The sequence below is a fragment of the Callithrix jacchus genome, chromosome 3 (assembly GCF_049354715.1).
Source record: "Callithrix jacchus isolate 240 chromosome 3, calJac240_pri, whole genome shotgun sequence".
NCBI classification, from domain to species: Eukaryota; Metazoa; Chordata; class Mammalia; order Primates; family Cebidae; genus Callithrix; species Callithrix jacchus.
The window spans coordinates 119,380,761-119,406,132 of NC_133504.1; the positions used below are offsets into that span (position 1 = coordinate 119,380,761).

Below are 25,372 nucleotides of genomic sequence, written 5' to 3' on the forward strand. Positions count from 1 at the left end.
TTAAATGCATAGTTTTGCCAATTCAAAAGAAAAGGAAACCTTAGAGGCTTGATTCTAAATGCCCACTCTGGGAAAGTAGTATTTAGCATGAAGCAACCATAATTCATGCTTGCCATTCAGACAGGAAGTGGTTAGATTAATTTTTCAGCAGATGTTTTCTGAAAGCTGAAATAACTTATCATGCATTGCCACTAGTATAGCTTGATCACAACTATAAGGGGTAGGGCAGAGTCACATAAGTCTTTATCTTATTCCTTTCTTTTTTTTTTTCAGATGGATTCTTGCTCTGTTGCCTAGGCTAGAGTAGTGGTGCGATCTTGGCTCACTGCAACCTCCGCCTCCTTATTTCAAGCAATTATCCTGCCTCAGCCTCCCCAGTACCTGGAATTACAGGCTCCTGCCACTGTGCTTGGGTAATTTTTGTATTTTTAGTAGAGATGGGGTTTCACCATCTTGGCCAGACTGATCCTGACCTCGTGATCCACTCACCTCTGCTTCCCAAACCACTGGAATTACAGGCGTGAGCCACTGCGCCCAGCCATCTTATTCCTTTCTTAAAGAAAATGTGATGAACAATCTGATAAACCGAAGCAGTAACAGTTGTCCTACTTTAAAGATGAGGAGTGGCCGGGTGCAGTGGCTCATGCCTGTAATCCCAGGACTTTGGGAGGCCAAGGCAGGCAGATTGTGTTTTAAAATATTAGTTGTTGGCACCAGGCATCAAACAATGTTGGCAAGCTCTGAAAGCAAACAAGCAAATAACTTTTAACAAAGCTACAATTTTTATTATCTTACTTTATATTTAATGGGTTAGAACTGTAAAAAGATTCTGACTTTGTAAGCAGAAACATAAGTTGGATAGTATTTGCAGATCCTTAATACCACTTTAAATTTCATCTACAAGCTACTACATTATGAATGAGATGCTCTAAAATAATAACTTTTGTTGTTGTTGTTATAGAACAATGAAAATTCCTGTTAGGAATACAGGTTGCTGTTTACATTTAATTGTTCTCCTAAATATTTCAAGAAAGAAGTAAGTGAAGCTGTTGAGAAAGCCCATCGTGGACCTTTGGAGATTATCTTCTTGGTTCAGTCATCTCCACCACATATTTTTAAGAGCGTGATTTCATAGTCTCCGGAAGTATCCGACTGCAAAGAACAAAACCGATTAAGAACAAATACAATATAAATAATGAGAGATCATAAATGAATCAAATCCTTTAGCACTAGGGAATTCACCTGGGTGTGAGACTCATGAGTTATGCCATTTAGTAAAATGTACCTGCAATTCCATCATTCATTCATACCTGAGTATAATTATGATTTGGCCAGCATCTTCTTCACAGTAAATAATATTTAGATTCTTCCTGATATATTCCAATTAAATTTCAATTTGGGTTTAATAAAATAAGATTGCATCAGTTACATAATTTTAATTTCTAAAACTTCAAAAGATTGTAGTTTTAATAATATTTATCAAACACTTGCTATTCAAAAGGCTTAATGTGTATTAACTACTTTAACCCTTTTAAAAGTTCTCTGCAACAGGTACTGTACATATCCCCATTTAACAGATAAGTAAAATGAGAAAAACAAATTAGGAAACTTGTCCCAAATCTTATCAAGAATAAGTGACAAAAGCAGGATTTGAATCCCTATATCCTGGCTCCTTAATAACCGGCTACACTGCCTGACTTAGGAAAGTGAAATGAACCACATTTTCAAAGAATATGTTTATCAGTTCCTTTTCCCAAGGCCAACCAAAAATAGATCATTGTTCAAAAGAGATACTATGTGACGTTAAGGCTTAAAGGGCAAAGATACGAAGTTTATAATGCAAAAGACTCATAGGAGGTAAAACTTGGCTTTTAATCTGGATTGTGTAAGATGCTCACATTATTTTTATTTTATTTGAGGCAACCCAACCAGTGAGCTCTTCTTATCCCTTAAGTTTGACATTGGAAACAGCTGTCAGTGGGGTAAATATTAGGGTAAGTGGTAGGCTCATTTAGTGAAGAAGTTAAGCATTACTTTCACAGTAAGACACAATAGGCACTTATACATACTGTTGTTTCCTTTATTTTTTGTTCATTTGTCTGTTTCACAGAATACATGACTCAATATTCTTCTGTTTTATACAGAATTTAGATCTTGTGCTATTAGTTTTCTGGTAATGCTCTGCCATAGCAGAGCTGACAAGTTGACAATGCTCCAGTTTTGTATTAAAACACCTCCTTCTAGACATCTCTGATCAGAGTTGTAAACAATTGTTAGGGGTTCTACCACGTAGCCAGGAAAATACATCCAAATAGCTCAAAGTATACTTCGCACCACTAATGGCCTACTTGACCTCTCCACATGTCTTACATGGTTCAAAGACATCTCAAACTCAACACATGTAAAACCAAACTCATAAACTTCCCTTCACCCTCCCCTCAACAACAACAACAACAAAATGCTAAAACCTCATCTTCTTGCAAGGAATGGCACTACTATCTGTTTTTCAAGTTAGAAAATTGAGTGTCATGCTTGCTACCTTCCTTTCCTCACACCAAGATATCACAACAAATCCCTTAAGTTTCAACTCCTAAATATCTCTTGAGCTCTGCTTGCTCTTTCCTCTCTTTGCATTGCCACCAACCCAGTCACAGATACTCTAACATGACTATCACAATAGCCTCCTAAACCATCACCCTCTGGCTCTTCTATCCTGTGTCCAATTCATTCTCCAGAATGAAGAGATCTCACAGGGACCTTTTCATGATTGTAATTCTAACTCTTCAACAGTTCATGCCCAGAACTCTTCAATAGCTTCCCCCTACTCATAAGCTAAAGGCAAAATTCCTTAAATATTGCTAAAAAGGTCCTGCATGATCTGGTCCCTCCATCCTCATTTTTCATTATGCTTCTTCCATCATGAGACCTCTCCATTTGTCATTTATTTTATTAGAATGTTCTACTGGCTCCCTTGCCTCCATAACTTTTGCCTTGTTAATATCTACTTCTTTTCCAGATCTGAATCATGGTTTTTTCATAGAAGCCTTTCCTGTAAGTCAAGTCCTCCTATTACAGGATCTTTTATCACAATGTCACTTTCCTTTACATTTAACATAGTTGTAATTCTATAAGGACATAAAATGTCTTCCCTCACTCCACCACCTTTGCTTATAATTGTAACTCTGAGCCTAGCACATAATATGCATTTGATTAATATTTTTAATTGAATGAATAAAGTACAATTCCCTGATCTCAAAGCTCTCTTTTAAGTGAACTCATCTTGCTACTTGGATTTTATTTCTCAACATTCCCCAAGGTAGACCATCTAATCAAACAAGTGCCTCATTACTTCTTTCCCTCTTGCCTCTTCCCGTATCTGTTTCTAGAGCATTTACCTTTAAGACTCCATTGACCAGCAGAGCACCTGGCCCATAGGAGACACTCAACACATGCTTGTTGACCTGAAAGGAAGGCTCAAGACCCATTTCTCTAACCCCAAACTTCTTTTCTTCTCAATTTCTATGTTATCAGTTCTAAACTCAACAATATAGTATTTAATTATATGTTTCAATTATTATCTTATAATTTTTTAAATAACTACCTCAAGTCTCCTCATAGATTATGAGTTTATTGTGAGTGGCTACTGTATTTTCCCATAAAAATCTCGGCATTGTGCTATTTATTAAATAAATACAGGATTTGTTGACCAAGGAAAACTACCAAAAAACATAATTTCATCTAAATTTTCCATAATATCTTCTTAATAAGTAATAAGAGGTACACATTGGTTTTTCACCTCTGTTCTTCCTTGCCTTCTTCTTTCCACTAGTCACCATCTGAGAAAGGTGTCAATGGACAGAGAAGTGTCTAAACAATATGTGGAAGAAAGAAGATGGGATGACAGGCTGAAAATGATATACAAAATGGAACTCTACCCCGTGAATTTCAAAAACAACCGTCTAAAATGATCTTGTTCATCAATGGCAAAAATGTAATGAGATTACTTAATAATATATGTGAGGTGGTAGGAATAAAGGAATCTTGTATTATTTCAAATTGCAAACTGAAGTTTTCAATGATGGATTTTTCTTTTCTATCAGACTACAAATAGTTTAAATGTTTTCTAATACAATAATCCTCAATTACCCAGACCATTGGGAGATGGAGAGCCACTGGTTAATTTAATTTTCAGAGGGTGAACTGAAAGCCCTCTTTATGTCTCAACCTTGTTACTGACAGTCTTTAGAAAATGTGTGAGTCTATTTTTCTGCCTTAGTAACTACAATGTGGTTAACGTTATTGAATCTTCCTCTGATGATTGAAACTATTGTGATGTGAATCAGTCCTGACTGATTCAAATAGAATTGAGTGTGAGCAGTTGATGCAATTTGTGCTAAGCCCCAGGCACAGTCTGAGAATTGCCTTTTGAGTAAGTTCCTGATTTCAACTTATTCATGCAGCTCTGCATCTCTTTCTGTAAAAGATTAGTGCAAAAACAAAAGCCCTGATTAAAAAAAGAGAGAGAGTGGCCAGGTGTGGTGGCTCATGACCATAATCCCAGCACTTTGGGAGGCTGAGGCGGGCGGATTACGAGGTCAGAGTTTGAGACCAGCCTGGCCAACATGGTGAAACCCCATCTCTACTAAAAATACAAAAAATTAGCTGGGCGTGGTGATGGGCACCTGTAATCCCAGCTACTCAGGAGGCTGAGGCAGGAGAATTGCTTGAACCCGGGAGACAGAGGTTGCAGTGAGCAGAGATCACGCCATTGCCCTCCAGCCCAGGTGACAGTGTGAGACTCTGTCTCAAGGAAAAAAAAAAAAAGAAAAAGAGAAATTTTAGTGAATGAATCTAGTTACCTGATTGATGTTCATTCATTCATTCATTCAAAAGCCATTGGTAAAGTTAGAGATAGGAACCTTCCCAAGACGGCTGCAGAAAGATCCAGGCTAATATTTGTGCCCGGTCAAGGATGGCAATTGTGGGTAGGGCCATAGTGAAGCTTGGACCACAGCTGCTGGCAGTGACTTTGGAATGTGGTCTAAGCCAGGTGTCCCCATGGGCTGTCACTCGGTGTAAGTTCTCTCAGAGAGGTAGGGCTCCAGCCTCGTAAGGGCTTGAGAGAGGGTGCTGCTGGGGAGCTACCCAGGATCAGGATCTGCACGGTGCATAAATAATCCACAGCCTAGGGTGTCTAAACAGCATGGACTCTACCCCTAGTTTCGGACCCTCAGTGCTCAGAGAAAACACTCTTCACTTGGCTGCTGCTTCCCTCTTCATCCTGGAATGCCCTCTAGGCCCCAACTCTCTGCTTAGACCTTGGAAAATCCACCTGCATCCAACACTCTGTAGTGTTGATTTCCACAAGACATTCAAGAGTAGATGGAGTAGCATCCAAGTAGATGGAGATGGAGAGGTCTGCATAGCCTGCAAGTCCTCTGTGAAGGCAGCCCTGACTCTAACTTTTCCCCTGTCAGTGTGGCCCTGAAGGTGAGGACGGTGGATTGCCCCACTCACCAACTTCAGCTTCCACTTTGTTCCAGGGAACAAGCATGGACTAACACTCTCTATCACTCATTTCCTGGAGACTTTCATATGTGGTCTGGAGCACCGAGGTAGAAAAGTAAATCAATGGAAGGCTGCTGAGCAGGTCTGGCGCCAGCCCCTTAGTTCACCACTAACTAGTTGCCATCTTCCCATTGGGACTATGACTTTTGAGCCATGAGCTTAAGGTATAGAAGCCCTCTTATACAATTGTCAGCCTTACTGCCTTATTAATTCAAATAATTTGTAATTTATCCAAAGTGTCTATGTGTAAGATATTAATTGAGATCTGAAAACAAGGAAACTTGGTTTCATACATTAAAACAGAAAGGAAGGAGTCCATTTTAGGAAGATTCTCATCCAGAATGAAAGAAAGAGAAGGGACTAGATTTTAAAAAAAATAAAAAGACTGTAAAAGATTGATTAGTTAAACAAGATGTGCAACCTCTGTTTGGAAAAAAAAATAGTTTCGGCCAAGCCAAAGGACAAAGAACAGATTGGGAAACTATGATCAGACAAAAAAACTAATCTACCTTATGTGAAAAAGAAACTTAGACCAAAAAGAACAAAAACCCCAAAGAATAGGGACAAAGAATTTTAAAAGGCATATCACAGAAAGAGAAATACAAATGTTATTTAAAACAGAAAAATATATTCAACCTCACTTATGCTAAGAAATATGTATATTACAACTACACTGAGACACAATTCCTTACCTATCAGATTACAAAAACCCAAAAATTTAGTGGGGTACACCTACAGTCCCAGCTACTTGGAGGATAAGGCAAGAGGATTGTTGGAGCCCAGGAGTTCTAGGCTACAATGTACCATAATTGCACCTGTGAATAGCCACTGCACTTCAGCCTGGGCAACACAGCAATACCCCATTTCTAAAAAAAAAATGTTTTAAAAACCCAAAAGTTTGAAAATACCCTCTGTGCCAAGGCTATGGACAAAGAAGGACTCATATATTCCTCATGGAAGTGCAAAATGGAGTTCAATTGGTAATACTTGTCAAAATTTAAAATGCATTCATATCTGTCTCAGCAATCCTATTTCTGAGAATTCATCCCACAGATACACTTGTACCCGATGAAGCTGTGTGTGTGCCTTATACAACATTGTTTGTAATAGCAATAAACTGGAAACTCTATTGCTGTGGTGGGCACAAATACACAAACAATGGAATGATATGCGGCTGTTAAATAAAATGAGAAAGTTTCCTATATATTTAAATGAAAAGGACTCTAAGCTGCAGAACCATGCTATCTCATGTAAAACAAAGAGAAAATTTTAAATATATATTTTTCTTTTCTTACACTGTCATAAAGAATGAAATAAATTAAAAAAGTGCTACATAAAAACAGGTAAACAACTTGCATACGTAAGTCACAAAAGAAGAAAAATTAGTGGCTAGTACACCTGAAAAATATATTGAGTGTCTATTATATACCCGGGATTTTACAGCTGAAAATAAGGGGCATTTTGCTGCTATTATTTTAAACTCAGACCGCACATTTATGCATTGACAAGGAGAGAGAAATATAAGTCATATATCTTTATATTTTAAGGAGTATAAGAGTAAGAAGATGAGAAGAGAAGGGCAAAAGTTTTGCTATTTTTAAAAAGAGACTTACTTTAATGGCTGAATATAGGGAGTAGCCATAATGCTTCTTGAACTCTGTTCGAATGTCCAGTAGGTCAATTTCTGATCTGGACACCATTATTCTGTTCAGAGTAAACTCATCAGTTCCAGCACCCTGTTAAGAAATGCAGGAGTTCACAATACAAATGTCACTGGTCACAAAGCAACATAGAGATCTATAAGAACCAGATGATGGTGTGCAAAATATTCAGCCATGGTGATTCCTTTTCCTTTATCATCAAACTCATCATTCATTACTCAAGAAATATTTGTTGAGCACCTACTCTGTGCCAGCATCATGCTAAATGCTGCAAAACAGAGATGAGATACCTGTGTTAAGCTTCCAACTTTGTAAAGAATACAGGCAAGAAAGTAAGCCATTGCAAAACAGTCTGACATGTTGAAAATATTGGGTACCATGGGAGCATACTTCAGGAGGACCTAAGAAAGATTAGGGATTAGGAAAGTCAGAGAAAGTGACATTTAAGTGAGGACTAAACAGTCAACAATGGGAAGGAGTAGGTTCTTATAGGAAGGAGAGAAGGTTCCTATAGAGGAAATAGCAGGTGTGAAGGTTTAGGGCAAGAAAGAATGCCACATTCAAGGATACGTAAGTAATTAGAGGAATAACAAGAGATTTGTCTGGAAAGGCCAGACCTTGTTAACCATGAGATGAAATTCTGACTTTATCCTAAGTGTGGAGAATTATTGTAATATTATAAACATGAGAATCTTGAGATCAGATCAAATTCATGGTTTCAGAAAATCACTTCGCAGCATGAGAAACAGATTGCAAGGTGGGAGTAGAATGAAGATAAGGGAATAAGACTAGAGGCTTTGAGACTCATCTCGAGGGGGCTGAAGTAATTAAGAGATGACAATGGCCATCCCTAGAATAAAGGCAGTAGGGATGGAGAAAATGGGGAAGATTTGAGATTTGCTTATGTACATGGATAGACAAAACATAATGATGTACCACTAAAGGATAATGAAACAGAGAGAGAGTGTAAAATGTCTAGCTGAGCAGATAGGTAGATTTTGACCTAATCCATGATGGTAACATACTAAATGATGTTCCATTCATCTCTATGTAATTCACCCAGCAAATGCTCATGAGCATCTACTGTAGCTAGGCATTGTCCCATGTACTGTGCATATGGTGGTGAACAGAACAGATTATATCTCTGTTTGCATGGAGCTTATGTTCTAGTAGCTGGAGACAGACAGTAAAGTAAATTGACTATTGCTTAAGTAAATAGCGATAAGATCTATGAAGAAAATAAAGCTGGACATGGTGTGGAAAGTGACTGAAAGGGAACGAATTGGCCTGGTATAGTCAAGGCAGACCTCTCTTAGGAGAGCTGAGACCTGAAAGATGAGACGGAATCAGCTAGAGATCGATCTAGAGGAGGAGCATTCCAGAGAGGGCAATGGATGCAAAGACCATGATGTGAGAATAGATTTGCCACAGGTGAGGAATGGAAAGAAGCCTGGGGTGGCTGAGACATAGTGAACAAGGCTGGGAAGGGATGGAATGACTAAAGAGAGTTGGGCAAGTTCCTATTGGGGCCATTCTCTGGGATAAACAGGGGAAGGGGAGTAGATTTGGGGCTGGGAGAAGTGAAGGAAAGAATGTGTTCACTTGGGATATAACTTTGAAGGTACATGTGGGACTGCAGGAAATGGCTGGTAAAGAGATTGAAGTAAGCATCTTCTATGCACAAGGCCCTGGCCTAGGGTGTGAGGATAAACAAGAGCCTATACTCATGGAGCTCATCATCTGGCAGTAAAGACAGACAAGCAAACACAGAGTTACAGTGTCATTAAAGGCTGCCAACTCAGCTTGGTTCATTTTAAGCAAGGCAGCTTGAGAGGCCATGGGATCTAATGGGTCTCAAGTTTGAGGTTTGGCTTTCTAAAACAAGTCCTACTGCCTGCACTTACTGTGAAGTAGAGAAAACAATGTAGTCAATACTTCTCTGTACCTATCTCTACATGGATTAGAATACTATTAACCTATTAGACAAATTAGTAGAAAAATTACTACCACAGAAAACCAAATGGAAAAGAAATATGATACTCCATCAACATTAAACCATATTTTTACCTTCTCATTTTCTATTTAAAATAGAGGATGAACTTAAAAATGTTTAAATTATACATAAAGTTTTACCTTTCATACAAGTGGAATACTAGCATTTACTTAAACTCATCGTATTAGAGAAAATAATAATGTTTTAATTAAACAGAAATCATGCTTTACCTACTTAGAAAAAAATTATTTCATAAACCCAGCTCTGTTTATTTTGAAGAGAAAATCAGGTGTCTGTGTAAAGAGTGTATTGTATCATACCTTGATTTGCTATAATATAATTATCTTAAAATGTTTAAATTACACTAAAAGAAGCAATTCTTAAATATTTGTTCCACTATTTGCATAACTCCCCAAAGGAATTAAGGGACACTAAGAATGCACATGAACTTTCCAGACTAACCTGCAAAGCTCGATGCAGTCTTTCAGCTAAAAAGGCCGGCGTGTTCCTCACACAATGAACTGTTATAAAAAGCAAAGTAATGTTCAGCTTCATGGAATAGAAATTGGATTCGTCTATAGTAAGTAATATCGTTTTTAAAAAGATTCTTTGGACTGTCATACCACTTTACCTCCTCCCCACAACTGGCTTTTACTTGGAATGAAAGAAACGCTGCTTACCCTGATTTTCAAAGCTTTTAACGTCATATTTGCACAGAACTTTAGCACAGTAATTATCTCCAGCCATGGGGAAAATAGAGTTACCTGCCAAAGAAACTCCCACAGTGTCTGACTCATCTCTGGATCCCAGACACGCTGAACACCTACGCTTTCACTGATAACTCCCTAGGGGACACCACTGCTCAGCTGCTAACATCTCGGGCTACTGATGAACAACTTGGGCCTAGCCACTGCAGCAATGTTGCTCCAAATAACTCATTAGGCATGAAGGGGCACTGGAGTTCCATTTAAAAGCAATTTTTCCAATGGAAAGGATTTTATTTTAAATGACTGGATTAGAATTTATAGACTGGTTAGTGACTCCATTAGAACAAGTACCTGCCATTTAAATTCAGTTGCCTAAAAAAAAAAAAAAAAAAAAATACAATCTTTCAATTCTTTATTTTGAAATAACAAGTAAAGCCGATATAAGACAAGAAAAAGGAAATTGACAAAAGCATGAGAGTCGGTTATCTTTTAAATAAAATGAAAATAGGAATAGAAAGCTCTGTAGGGAACAAACCTATTTACAGCAACACAATTATTTTTATAATCTTAAACCTGATCTCTAGGTAGGAATCCAACCAAAAGTGAATGGATTTTATAATAAATTCTGGAGCTCAGAACAAGAATAAGTGACTTTCTTATCGTGGCTTATAAACTCTCTTAAGGAAAGTTAAAAGACTTTTGGCTTTTGTAAGTAATTTAAGGAAAATAGAAGGAGAAATGTGTAGAAACCCAAACACAGCATTTAGAATAAAGCTGTTATGTGAAGTTCTCTGACAATAAACTATCCATTCAAACCAATAAACTCACATTTAGCCTTAGTAGTTCGATTAAAAATAAATAATTGTGGCTACTTTCATCCTATTAAGCTTTCCGGTCACATCCCTGCCAACCAGATTTGTGCAATCCCTTCTTTTCATGATCCTTTCCTCCCTTTAGCTTGCCTTCTGCTTTATGTTCTTCACTACTAGATTTGTTCTTCATGCCTGAAAGTTTTGGAAGATGGCAGTATGTTTTAGTGGTAAGGAGGCTTTCCCACCTAGTACCATAGGCAGGGAAGCTTGGGAGTCTGTTAGAGTTAATTGCCATGACCAAGAATTTCATAATTGCCCATTCCCTACCCTCTTCATTGTCTTGACCAAATTCCCATCAGGTCTTTCTCTTGCCACATGTCCCTGAACTCTGGCTTTCCCCCAATCCTGAGCAAGCCCTAAAATGCAGAACATGCATCTTTTGCAGCTTATCTTGCTAATCCAGCTGTCCACCGCTAGAGGCATTTCCTGTCAATCCCCAATGATCCCTCATGCTTGCCCAACATTAAAAGCTGCTGCTAAGACTTTTATTTTGGATTTTGAAACTTTTGCACATTTCCCCCCCTGTCTTTTAGAGATGAGGTCTTCCCTCTGTCACTCAGGCTCGGGTGTAGCAGCACCATCATGGCTCACTGGAGCCTCAACCTCCTGGGCTCAAGTGCTCCTCCTACCTCACCCCCTTGAATAGCTGGGACTACTCAACCCACCCAGCTCATTTTTTATTTTTTATAGAATCTTTAATATAAAAATTAACAATATACAATGGAAAAATATTAACCAGTTTATCACTGCCACTGAAACAGTCTCAGAATGTTGCTCTCACTATGTTGCCCAGGCTGGTCTTGAACCCCTGGCCTTAAGTGTTCCTCTTCTCTCAAAGTAATGGGATTACATGTGTGAGCCACCATACACAGTCCAGTCTTGCACGTTTCTGAAATCAATGTGTTCGCTCTACCATAATAGTTTTTCTCCTTAAGTCTGGATTTGTTTTTATTTGGCAGCTAATAGGCTTCTATTACAGGATTCTAAGACACAGCTCAGATGGTTTTTCATGTCAAAAACTATGTGTTGACCATTGTATTGGATTCCTTGTATATGAAATATGCAGAACAGGCAAATCTATAGAGACAGAAAGTAGATTAATCATTACCAGGAGCCAGGGGGAGGATTGGAGAGTGACTGCCAATAAGTACAGGGTTTCTTTTGGGGCTGATTAAAATGTCCTAAACTTAGATTGTGGTGATGGTTGCAAAACTTTGTGACTATATTAAAAAGCATTGAATTGCACTTTGAATGAGTGAATTTTATGGTATGTGAGTTATATCTAATAAAAAAATTTAAAAAACTGGTTTATCCCAAAGGTAGACTGAAACAGAAAATGAAAGTGTGACATATTTTGAACTTTAAACTAGTTGAATTATAAGGTCTTTTTTTACATGATAAAATAATGTGCATTATGGCCCAAATGTAATACATAACTCAATATATATTTCCAAGAATGCTCCTTAGCTCAATGAATGAGAGTTTGTATATGTCAATAAAGTTTTTCAAACATTATGGCTTAAAAAGAACACCAAATGAAAAACAATGAGAATTAATATAAAGGTTAACAGTATAGGCTGGGCATGGTAGCTCAAGCCTGTAATCCCAGCACTTTGGGAGGCTGAGGCAGGCGGATCACTTGAGGTCAGGAGTTCAAGATCAGCCTGGCCAACATGGTGAAGCCCTGTCTCTACCAAAAATATAAACATTAGCCAGGCATGGTAATATGTGCCTGTAAACCCAGCTGCTTGGGAGGCTCAGGCATAAGAATCACTTGAACCTGGAAGGTGGAGGTTGTAGTGAGCTGAGATTGAGCCACTGCACTCCAGCCGGGGCACAGAGACTCCATCTCAAAAAAAAAAAAAAGATTAACAATATAAAATGGAAAAAAACTTAACTGGTTGTATCATTGCCACTGGCAGAGTCCGAGAACTAATCATGGAGACTGATCTCAATTCCACTTTTTTAATTGAAGAAGGTGTTCCCTTTCTTAGCTTCCTTTACCTATCTTATAGCAATTCAATCAGAGTCAACAGTGAGCCAAGATTTTGCCACTGCACTCCAGCTTGGGTGACAAAGTAAGATCCTATTTCCAAAAAAAAAAAAGGCTCAAAAAAATGACTTCTTCAACAATATTTGTTGAGCATACTGTGTGTACCCTGGACCATGCTGGGGGCTGTAGGGAGCATAAAAAGATGGATTAGTCAGGATTCTTGCCCAAAAGGAGCAGACCTTGACATTGAGTTAAAACAAGAGCAAAGTAACTTGGTTTACTGGCACTCAAAGGCTTACCTATGGCCAACAGTAAGTCTTCAAAATGCCCAGATAATTCTCCTTTTATGCTGTCTGCAATGTCCTTTTGGCTGATAGTTCTGTACTCATCAAATGCTAAAAAGAAACACCACAGAATTATTTAAAGCAATCCAGTTGACCACAATTGAATATATTCTAGTTTTTTATTTGACATGCAGAAGATCAAGTAGCAACTTAAAAAACTCCCTCTTGAAACCATGAAAATTTGGGCACAGAAGTTTTTGTTTTTCTTTTTGTTCCTTTTAAAGAAAATCATCCACAATAGAACCCAAACTCCCTAGATAATTTCTTCAATGAGCTCTCTTTCTCGTTCCCCTTTTCTCAAGTGGTAAGCATTTTAAATAATCAAAATACTTAAATAATAAATAATTTATCAAGTAAGATGGGTTATTTTAAATTTTATTTATAGCAGCACCTGGGAAATGAGACTGTAATCACTAGTCAAATATGTTTTATCTGCTAAAGAAATCTTAATTATGAAGATTTCCTTGTGCTGAATAAATCATTTCCTAGGGCAGCATGGCCTACACTTCACACCTCCCAGAAGGCAATTGAATTTCTTGATCAGTATTTGTCCCAAGCAAAACCTGTACATATGTCACCAAGTATACAGGCATATTTTGTAAGCCAAGTAAATTTTTACCAAATAAATTTTTTTTAAAAAGAAATTTTGGAGAGAGACCTAGGGCTATTTGGTTTTTTTTTTTTTTCAAACAAAGAGATTAATAAAGCAATGATCACATACTGTGATCATTATTTTGTAAAATAAATGTGATTTTAGTACAAAAGTTAAGAAAGAACAATTTCAGAATTTCAAAGTCACAGTAACATCCTACATTTACTCATTGTTCTGTCAACTCGGCATAAGCTTGGTCTTGCTGTGTTGTTGTTCCGTAAACTAGCACCTGGAAGCCATAGACAGATGTTCATAGTAAGTGGAGTTTTAGTTTTCTAGGTGCTGTTGCTTCCAAAACAACTCTGGGAGATGCCATGAGCGAGAGGGTGGGTGCCCTCAGTTCCATGTAATGGCTGGTCTGACAATAAGAGTTGGTCCATTCTACTGCTTACCTCCATATCAGAAAGAGCTGAAGGTTAATCAGTATCACTGTGTCAGCAGAGACTCACCTGCAATGTCTGGCTTTTCTGGGAGTGGCTAACTAGGGAGAACTGTTAGGTGGAGTGGAAGCAATTAGGTTCCTCCATCCCACAGGAAAAGGCCCTTCTGCTCTCACCCTAGAGAATGGCCTCTTTTTTTTCTTCCTGCTACTTCCCTCCCCCATCTATTACCCGTCACTCACTAGGTAATCTACTCAGCCTGTACAGAAAAACAAAAATGTGGTGTTAGTACGTCCTTGAGTTACAATACAGCTTCCCCATTTGGTTTCCTGAAGTGTTAATAAACTGAAACAGACTTTGCAATTTTAAGCTTCATTTTTCTAGGTCTTTGTATACTAAATGCAAAAACACTTGTAAAAACGACATGCAACAGAAATAATTGTAATATGAGTTCATACTTAGTTTTAGTTGAGGAAAGCTCCTTAAACACAGGATCTCAGTGAATTTGTCTTCATCAGTGCCCCATCTGTTCTCACCAGCATTATAGAGAATCTATTCACAAAAGAAAGTTATTACAGACACAAGTCTTTTCTTTTTGTTGAAAGGTGACATGAGAGGAGTGGGAGCTGTATTTCAGAGGTCAGTGCAATCATCTACTATCTAAGTCTCTTGCTTTCAGCAGACTAGAAATCTAAAAATTGGGCTGGCAGGAGCCAAGGAGAATGATAACTACCACTGGGGCAGGCAAAAAGTTAGGGTTGGGACCCAAAGCTTCAAGCTTCTCTTGCAAACAGAAAAAAAAAAAAAAAAAGAAAATGAAAAGCCCCCCTTGGTGCTATTTTTTTCTCCCTTTTCACATAAATGCAAAGGCAGCCACATAGAAGAACAGGTAAAGGAAATGTTTTCCCACTTTGTTACTGACCTGGGCATCTTTTTTGGCCAGATGTTCATCCACTTTCAGACTTTCATCTCTTCTGCCCTAAACAGGGATGACGAAAACAAGGGCCACCCTTTAGAGACAGAAGATTCTAACACACAGTACTTCAATCAGCAGGGCATCTTACTGTTTTTTCTTCAATGCAGGACAAGTTGCACAGAAAAATCAGGTACTCCGGGCTCCAGTTCTGGTTCTGCATTGACTAGTCATGAAATTTTTAGCAAATCACACAATTTGGGGGGGGCCTCAGTTCCCTTCTCTGAAAATTCAGAGGTCTATTTTTTTTTTTTTAGAGACAGGGTCTTGCTCTCTGTTGGTCAGGCTAGAGTGTAGTGCTGCAAACATAGCTTACTATAACCTTGAACTCCAAGGCTCAAGCTATCTTCCACTACTGTCTCCTGAGTAGCTAATACGTCTACAGGTGCACACCACCAGCACCACCACACAGCTAATTTTTAAATTTTCTTAGAGATGGGAACTTGCTATGTTGCCCAGGTTGGCCTCAAACTCCTGGCCTCAAGCTATCCTGCCACCTCAGCCTCCCAAATCTCTGGGAATACAAGTTAGAACCACTGTACCCAACCCAACACAGAGTTCTTACATGGAAGAAAAGACAAGATACAAACTGGGACAACGTATTTATAACATGTATCTGATAAAGAACTTGTATCCAAAATATATAAAGAACTCTTAAAACTCAATATGACACCATGGTGAAACCCCGTCTCTACTAAAAATACAAAAAATTAGCTGGGCATGGTGGCACACGCCTGTAATCCCAGCTACTCAGGAGGCTGAGGCAGGAGAATTGCCTGAACCCAGGAGGCGGAGGTTGCGGTGAGCCAAGATCGCGCCATTGCACTCCAGCCTGGGTAACAAGAGTGGAACTCCGTCTCAAAAACAAAAAACAAAACAAAACAAAAAAACTGAATATGAAGATAACAACCCAATTAAAAAATGGTTGAAAGATCCCAACAGACATCTCACCAAAGAAGACACAGAGGTATCAAGAAAGCACATGAAAAGATGCTCAGCATTATATGTCATTAGAGAATTGCAAATTAAAACAGTAACATGCCACTACACAACTTATTAGAATGGCTCAAATCCAAAACACTGACAAAACCAAATATTGGTGAGAATGTGGGGCAACAGGAACTCTCATTCACTGCTGATGGAAAAGCAAAATGGTACAGCCTCTTTGGAAGACAGTTCTGCAGTTTTTTATAAAGCTAAATATCCTCTTACAATATGATCTATCAATTACACTCCTTGGTGTTTACCCAAAGGAGTTGAAAACATATCCACACAAAAACCTGCACATGAATGTTTATAGAAGTTTTATTTATAAATAATGCTAGCCAAAACTTGGAAGCAGCCAAGATGCCTTTCAGCAGGTGAAATTAATATTCTATATAGTGGAATATTACTCAGTACTAAAAATAAGTGAGCTATCAAGCCATGAAAAGATATAGCAGAACCTTAAATAAAGCATATAGCTAAATGAAAGAAGCCAGTCTGAAATGGCTACATACAATATGATGTATTTCTAGAGAGGGCAAAACTACAGAGACAGTAAGAAGATCAGTTGTTGGTGGGGAGGAAAGGTATGAATTGGCAGAGCACAGAGGATTTTTAGGACAGTGAAACTACTTTATTATAGTGTAATGGTAGACATAACATTATACATTTATTAAAATCCATATGACAGAGTGAACCCTAATGTAAACTATGAACTTCAGTTAATAATAATGTATCAATATTAATTCAACTATAATAAATATACACATTAATGCAAGAGTGAGACCTTCTCTCTCTTTAAAAAAAAAAAAACTAGCCGAGTGTGGTGGTGTGCACCTGTGGTCCCAGCTACTCAGGAGGCTGAAGTGGGAGGATTGGTTGGGTCCAGGAGGTTGACACTGCAGTGAGCCAAGATCACACCACAGTACTCTAGCCTGGGCAACAGAACAAGATCCTGTCTCAAAATAACAATGATAATAATAATAGGGGAAAGGAGAGAGTAGAAAAGGGGCATATGGGAGCTCTCTGTATTTCTGCTCAATTTTTCTATAAATCTGAAGTTCCTCTAAAAAGTAAAGTTTATTGGAAAAAAAAAAAACTTCAAAGGCCAGGCAGAGTGACTCATGTTTGTAACCTCAGCACATTGGGAGGCTGAGGCTTGCGGATTCTTGAGGTCAGAAGTTTGAGACCAGCCTGGCCAATATGGTGAAACCCTGTTTCTACTAAAATACAAAAATTATCTGGGTGAGGTGGCGGGCACCTATAATCCCAGCTACTAAGGAGGCTGAGGCAGAAGAATTACTTGAACCTGGGAGGCAGAGGTTGCAGTGAGCCAAGATCGCACCACTGCACTCCAGTCTGGGTAACAGAGTAAGACTCTGTCCAAAAAAAAAACAAAAACAAAAACACCTCAAAGATCCCCATACCAACTGTAATAAAAAAGGCTCTATGGTTTAAGTGTGTGTGGTTGTGTACAAATATTGAAGCACATTATAGAAAGATAGGAGACAGAAAGGAAACACAGGATTGCCTGAATTATTTAGCAAATTACCGGTGAATGAAACATTTAGCTACCATAGTTTAAAAATGAATTTGTTCTTATTTTCAAACATTAGGTCCTTATAGGCCTGCCTGATTTTTGCCTGGTTTCTTCTCTGTGCTGCTGATACTCTGCTGCTGTTTGCTTTCTTATTGTTCTCTTTCACTGTCCACTCTGCTCCAATAATAAAAATGCTGATTATCATTTGTCTTAATGTAATACTAACCACCACTACCATGTGTTGATCACTAAGTACTTCACATACTTTCTCTTTCTCTTAATCTTCATAACACCCTATTAGTATTTTAGTTTTAAAGATATTAAAATAAATGTTGTAAGACTTAAAGAACTTGCCCAAATACACAAAGCCAGCAGGCAGCATGAGATTCCCGCCCTGTTTGATTCTAGAACGCTGCCCTGGAGTCCTACTCTATACTGCCTCCTGTGGGTGGGTGTGTTCATGTCTATACACAAACAGATGCACTTAGGAAGATATATCTCTGAGAGCAGATGCTTGTAGCAATGCTTCATAAGTTTGGGGTTATGGGTTCAGCCTTCATAAGGTTTTCACATTTAAAGTAACTGAAACCATAATTTAGATCAATTGTTTCCTAAAGGCATAATGCCTCACTTTGACAAGTGCTGTTTCAACCATGAGGCTGAGACCATTGTTGGGACTTTCTCACACTTTAGGTGCTGTGTAAATCAGCTGAAAGAAAATTGGTGAGATATGGCTTAAATCACTACCTCTCTTACACACAGCTGTGAATACATCTCATCCTTGACCTTACCATCTTTATGATAAAAGTCATGAGCCTCCTAAAAACAGAAAGTAAGATGTGGCCTCATTAGGTCACAGAATGATTAATAGTTTGGCAGCTCTTCCAAGGTGGCAAGGCTGAAGTTGCAGCAATCATTTTCTTTCTTTTTTTTTTTAATCCTGAGACTGATACTCATTTCTTAATTTCTACCTCTAAAAATAATTCTTCCATATCATGTTTCCTATTTAATTTAGAAGCAAACAAAGGAAATAGTTATTCTTTGGAGTCTCCAAAAAATAAACCTGTTCTTTAAAATGGAGACACTTATCATGGAAATAAATATTTTATGTCAGATAATGCATCAGAATGTCTTCTAATGTCAAAATTGTGAACCCTGACCAAAACACCTCCATTTACTGACTCAAATAAGTTTTCTTTGTTGTTATATTATTATGTATGCATTTATGATCTTGGTTAAACATTATATTGCTTGGTAGCAATGAAAATGTAAAATGAACAAAAATTTCATAGGTAAAATTGTGAACTCATTGTCTCAGTTTGGTTATTTTTAAACTCTCTAAAAATTATTATTAAGCATTCAGCTTACTGGGGAGTTAAAAAAATAAAACCTTACATCTGCCAAAGTCAATAGAGCTTTCCGGAAGTCACCAGATGTTTCTGAACTAATGTCGTCTCCAAGACTCTTCTTGTATACTGAAACCAAATCAGAATGAAATTAAGCCTTGACAAACTGAAAAATATGATTATAAAACAGAGAAAAGTTTAAATGCCAACAGTGGCAAAGAATGGATATGTGATAAGATAAATCTTCCCTTTTATTGAATTTCTTCATGCTCTTCTGTTGTGAGATCGTACATTCTTCTTATAAGTATTACTGCACTGTGTTATGGTAGATGTGAAAGAATAGAAAGTGTTACCATTCTGGAGCAAATCATGCTTTATTTCATCTGACAATGGCACTAAGGGATTCATAGTGGAAAAGTTGGGGTGGATGAGCTACTAGTTTGCCTTTCAATTTCCATTCTGACCATCTTCCACGCTAAGAGAATACTAACCTTAAGCAAGATATAATGTGCACAGCTTAAAAATTATATTCTCAGCTTTTGTCTTAGCTAGTACAGTTCTATAACTTAGTTCTTCACAATAAAACGAAAGCAGACAAATATAACATTGCTGGGAAATCTCCCTAAAGTGATGAGACCATGTCCATCTTTCATCTGACTGCCTTGCATGTGAACTCACATCTGGATCTTCAGCAGCTGTCTCAGACTATGAAGATAAGGACAACTTCCTAGTGATGGAATGAAAGTAATCAAGAAGAAGCCTGAGTTCCTAAAAGCTTTGTGCAGCTATCATACTAGTCCTAGAATTGTCAATGTCTAGACTTTTACATATGATAAAAATAAACTTGTATCTTTGTAAGCCACTTTAATTTTTCTGTTTTATTGAATCTAGTGAATATAACTAAACCATATTGTTTTAGTATCTCCCAAAAGTAAGAAAGCTACCCCAAAGCATGCCATTTCCCTTCACAAACGTCAACTGTGTGTTCGTGTATTTTAGTACTGCCTAGTTGTAGCCTCTTTTGCATGGCCTGTGATGTGCAGTGCCCATCAGTCTTAAATCTCTGTCTGCCCACCCACGGGGAGTTCCTATACACCTGGTTGTAGGCAACACCATGTGACTATTGGAAATCTGTCTGCATCATTCTCAACAACTCTATAAATCAGTCATTAAATCAATGAAAGTTATAGAAAGTGGTCTGAGATTATCCAATAGCAAGAAATGCATTGAGATGGAAACTTCTGCAGCACAATTTTAGTTTCAACGCGTTTTTAATAAAATTTTTAATTTTTCAAAGCAATTTATCTAAGTAAAATGTACCAAAAACATTATTTTTCTAAATGATAATAATATTTAGTAGGCATCATTAAATCTAATGGTTATGACATTGTTACATCTATCCTTCATTCTAGTTAGAAAAAAACTTTAAATTTGAAAATATTAAGTAAAAGAATGAAGCTCCCATTTGTTAGAACTTGAGAAAGTATTTTATAATTTTGAAATTATTTAGATGAGACTTTATAAGTCATTTCACACAGCCTCTCCCTTTACTTCAAATATTTTGTGGGAAATTAGACTAAAAAATTATTTCAATCTAAGTTGACAACTACTTTATGCATTTTGAGGCACAGTAGAGTATAAAAATAAATATAATATTCTAATAGTATTATTGGTGCTGGAACTAGAACTTTGAGTTCTTGATCCCTGTTTCAGTGTTCTCTCACACACCATTTACTTTAGAATACTGAAAAAGTTAAGAATTTAGATCTCTATTTATTTAGACTCTGTTGTGCCACTGCACTGAATAAGCTATACAAGACGTCTGGTCCTGTTACGAGGGCCAACTTGACAGTGACTTCCTGAACCCACTGTATCTTCTCTCTTAGGGAGCGAGCTACACAGAAAAGGAGACAAAGATAGTAGAATAACAATGAAATGTAAGACTCCTAGAAATGATGAAGAAAATAGTAGCCAAAAATAACCAAAAACTATGTAAAATATTTATAAGGCTTGGGTAGACAAACACCACATGCTAAGGGAGGAGATGTTACTTGCTGGTGTCAAGAACATTGGCAACAAAAAGGAAGAGGAACAGTTACTGTCATGAAAAGCATTAGCACAGGTGCAGTGGATGCCAGCTGCCAAGAGACTGACAAGATAACTGGGTCCCTCAGGTAGTGCTGTGACTTGAATCTCTGTAAAGCTTGGCATGATTGAGACGATTTCCTTCTTGATTTTCTTGTGTATCTTTAATCTCCCATAACCAAGGTAACCCTGATGCAGTAGTATCCCTTGTAACCTTAGAGAGTGTTGCTCACATAGAAATTGAGGCTCTGCTAACTTTGTGTTATTAACATTTGTCATATCTGCAAAACACTATCCCAAATGCCAGAAGTTTCACTTGGCTCTTAAGATCTTAACCTCAATTTTGAGGACACTCATTAAATAAATATTTACACTTATCTTCCCCACTGTTTTTGGAACTGAGGATACAGCAGTGAACAACATAGACAAAAATCTTCATCCTCATAAAGCTTACATCCTGGGACTGTTTGTACCTAAATGCTGGGCGCCAGGGATCTGTCACATGGCAGGTCCACTTGGGGAGCAGCAGCTCTTCTAAGAAACACCAGAAAATACCAAGCCACCTTGAGATACGGTGCCTGGCTCTGATGGGTTTTGTAAAATATGCAAACCTCGTTTAACTGAAATACTTTAAACACCTACAACATGCCCTTTTGTGCATTAATGATTAAGCAATTCTCGTCTACTTCTTTCTGTACCCGCTTCCTATGAGGTTCCACCAGTAGCGGGGAATAGAGGAGGATGGGAAGGTGGGGAGTGGAAAGAAGTGCAAGCTAGTCCATGGCTATTCATGTCAGTGTCAACCCAGTGAAGGCCTTTCACCCTGACACCAGCAACTGGCTCCAGGCTCTTAGAACAAGTCACTTTGGCCCCAACGGAGGTACTAGCTTCAGCCAGATGGAGCCCTCTTTTCATAGGTCTCAACTCCTGCTCCTTAAGCCTCTGCTCTGAGCCCCTGAGGTACTGACATCAGCCAGGTATGTCCCTCTTCTAACTTCTAGTTTCTGACAACTTCAACCTCTTTCTGTTGTTTTCCCAGCTCTGGGGAGTTGTACTCTGCATGAATCCCTTTGTTCCCTTTTTGCTTTTTCAGTTCTCTAAAAGGTGTTTAGCAATTTTTGTTTTCTTCTTCCAAGACAGGATCTCACTCTGTCACCCAGGCCGGAGTGCAGTGGCATGATCAAGGCTCACTGTGGCCTCAGTCTCCTAGACTCAAGTGATCCTCCCACTTCAGCCTCCCGAGGAGCTGGGACCACCACACCCAGCTAATTTTTGGTATTTTTTTTTTTAAGAGATAGGGTTTTGTCATGTTGCTGGGCTGGTCTTAAACTCCCTCGCTCATGGAATCTGCCCACCTCAGGCTCCCAAAATGCTAGAATTACAGGCATCAGCCACTGTGCCCAGTTTAAGCAATGCTTTATATTACATTCTTTCTGTTAAAATACCTAGGGCTGTTTCTGGTTTTCTGATTAGAACCCAATTAATACATCAATAACAAAAGAGTCACCTGTCATTGAGATATTTACTTCTAACAAGAATTTCTCAGAGCAACCTCTTTAACAGCCATCTGAGGACCAATATGTACTCCTTCCTTGGGCCTTTCCCACTGCAAAAGCTGTTGTGACACAACTGACCTCCGTGAGACACAAACACAGAAACTGTGGCTCCCTTAAAGCACTTGGAGAGGGTTCTACGGGGCTGTTGAATAGTAAAGAATTGGTCTCGTCTTATTCCTGGTTCGTGGGAGATAAATTCTAAATCCTTTGGATTTCCAAAGTCATAGGAGTGTCTTTATTATTCATGGTGGGTCCCCTGGACTACAGCTCAGTTATGCTAACAAGATGACTCACAATAAAGGCTGGTCACATCAGAAAGACCAACCATGTGATTAAAGGGTTGAGGCTTTGAGCCACAATATCAGTCTGACATCTGGGGAGTGTAGGGGGACTGAAGATTGAGTTTAATCACATGAAAAATGGTTCAATCAGTCATGCTTCTATAATGAAACCCTAATAAAAACTTTGACTATCAATAATCAAGTGAGCTTGCTGGTTGATAATGATACAACAATATTTCAGGAGGGTGGAAGCTTCCACTGGACCCTTCCAAATCTCTCCCTACGCAGACCCTGATTTGTTTCCTTTATAGTAATACTGCATTTATCAATATTTGAGTTCTGTGTCAGTCTAGTGTGCTTTTGAACCTGAGAGGATAGTGAGAACCCTCAATTTGGAGCCAGTTGGTTAAAAGCATGCATAGCCTGGGAACACCTGAGCTTGTGGGCTGGTGTCTGAGGTAAAGGTAGTCTTGTGGGGACTGTGACCTTAACCTGTGAAGTCTGCACTAACCCTGGGTAGTTAAGAGTCAGAACTGCATTGCAGAGACTTTCTAATTTTATACAACCAGCAGACTATTAGGTCTTCAGCTAATTCTACTGAATTTTTATGCTCAACACATTCTCTAAATTAATCCAATTTCCTACACCAAAAATCGTGGATCTAATCTGAGTGGTTTTTAACACCTAATAATAAAATATGATTTGAGTCTCTTACATTGATAAAAATGGTTAATTCAATTAATGAGAGATTGCTGAGAGCAAAATCTGCTGCAGCTGTATTACAAATGTAAAGCATTAATGCCAATATTATGTAGCAGTATCTAGCTCAGACCACATTTCAATTTTTCCTGGAATCCCATAGTCTTTAGCTGATTTTAGAAGGTATTCTCCTTTTTATAAGTCTTGTCTTCTCAAAATGCCTCATGAAGAGACTGGGGAGATTCTGGGAAAAGCAACATTGGCTTGCATATGTGTGAACAGTGGTGAAGGTAAGCAGAAAATAAGACACCTGTATAATAGGCTTGAGAGATCTCCTTCATTTGCCTGCTTGTCCTGGTAGTTAAGATTTCAATCAAGGCATCTTCATTTGTTCCAGTACCCTAAAAATGAAAAGAAAATCAAATTTTCAGAACACTTAAAAAACTTAATCTCATGCTGTTTGGTCTTTAATATCTTGTTTTATATAGATGAAAGACACTTTTGAGTAAACCAATATAAGGTTCTCCATTGCTCTAAAGTAGTTTTCCATATATTTTAGTATTAAAATAACATAAATCATTTGGAATAAAGTGACATAAAATTTTTCACTCTAGTGTAAAAATCAATTAAATAATTCTAGGAAGAAATAGCATAAAGGAAAAAGCCTGTGTCATTCAAGATCAGAAGAGACAGTCTAACAGTATTAACCCTGCCAACATTCAAACATACCACTATGTTTATAAAAGGCTCTACAATACTTTTGAATGAGTCTATCCTTGTATCACTGTACTGGGCCTATCAGCATGTATCATCCTTTTCATATAGGGAGCTTTTCAAATCCTCAGTAATGTGTGTCAGGGGCCCAACTTGCATGGGGACTAATTACTTCTCAGTCCTTTTTTTATCAAGGTCACTGAATCACACTGTGACTCCAAGAAAAGTCATGTTCACTAAGACTTGATCAAATAAGGCCAGTGCAGCATATGAACAGAGACTGAATTCTGTCTCTCTGTGGCAGATATTCCTAGTTTCCCACAACATCTCTTTTGTTTTTCTTGCTTAGTAATAGAATCCCCAATTTTTAACTGGGTACAAAGCTACCCAAATAAAGGCTATGTTTCTCAGCTTCCTTTACAGTGAAGTATGTCCATGTAACTAAACTCTGACCAATGGGATATATGCAGAAGTATCATATGCATGCTCGGGAAGTATCTTTAGAGTGAAGGAGTGAACCCTTCCTTGTCCTTTGCTCTTTTGAGTTGACTGGAATGAAGATCTAATGGCTGAGTCTTGAGCTGCCATCTTTAACCAGCAAGTGAAAACCATGGGTTAAAGATGGCATAGCCACAAGATAGAAGGAGACTGAGTCTCTGATAATGGTGGTGTCACCACAGCCTGTTCAGGGCTGCTTACTCTGGATTTCTTTTGTGTAAAAGAGAAACTGTTCTAACACTAATTGGTGAACCTAATCCTTACAATTACACCTCCTAAACCTTCCTCATGGGATGCCATAGAGATACAATGCTCAGATTTCACTTCAAGAGAATCAGTTGCAAAGAACGCAGTTGGCTTACAGCCTCCAACTGCCACAACTTTGGATCTACCAGAGGTCACATTGAGGTCATACCCTCTTCAGGGGGCCATCAGCCAATGACTGCAATCAGCAGGGGTACCAGAGCTGGGCCACTTGTGCCCAACACAGAACTCCCCCAAAGGGCAGTTTTTGCTCAGCTGCACT

The 25,372-nt window shown here is 38.3% G+C and overlaps 1 protein-coding gene across 1 annotated transcript in view; it reads right to left on the bottom strand.

The window, feature by feature from the left end:
- Positions 1–763: 763 nt before the first annotated feature.
- ANXA3 (annexin A3) overlaps positions 764–25,372 on the bottom strand; it is a 59,502-nt gene continuing 34,893 nt past the window's right edge. The window contains exons 6-13 of the mRNA XM_002745678.6: positions 23,945–24,035; positions 19,063–19,142; positions 15,093–15,149; positions 14,629–14,722; positions 13,094–13,189; positions 9,685–9,743; positions 7,182–7,304; positions 764–1,152 (exon numbers count right to left, since the gene is read on the bottom strand). Of these exons, the coding sequence (XP_002745724.1) occupies positions 1,093–1,152; positions 7,182–7,304; positions 9,685–9,743; positions 13,094–13,189; positions 14,629–14,722; positions 15,093–15,149; positions 19,063–19,142; positions 23,945–24,035 (660 nt within the window). The 3' untranslated portion in view covers positions 764–1,092. The remainder of the gene's footprint in view (positions 1,153–7,181; positions 7,305–9,684; positions 9,744–13,093; positions 13,190–14,628; positions 14,723–15,092; positions 15,150–19,062; positions 19,143–23,944; positions 24,036–25,372) is intronic.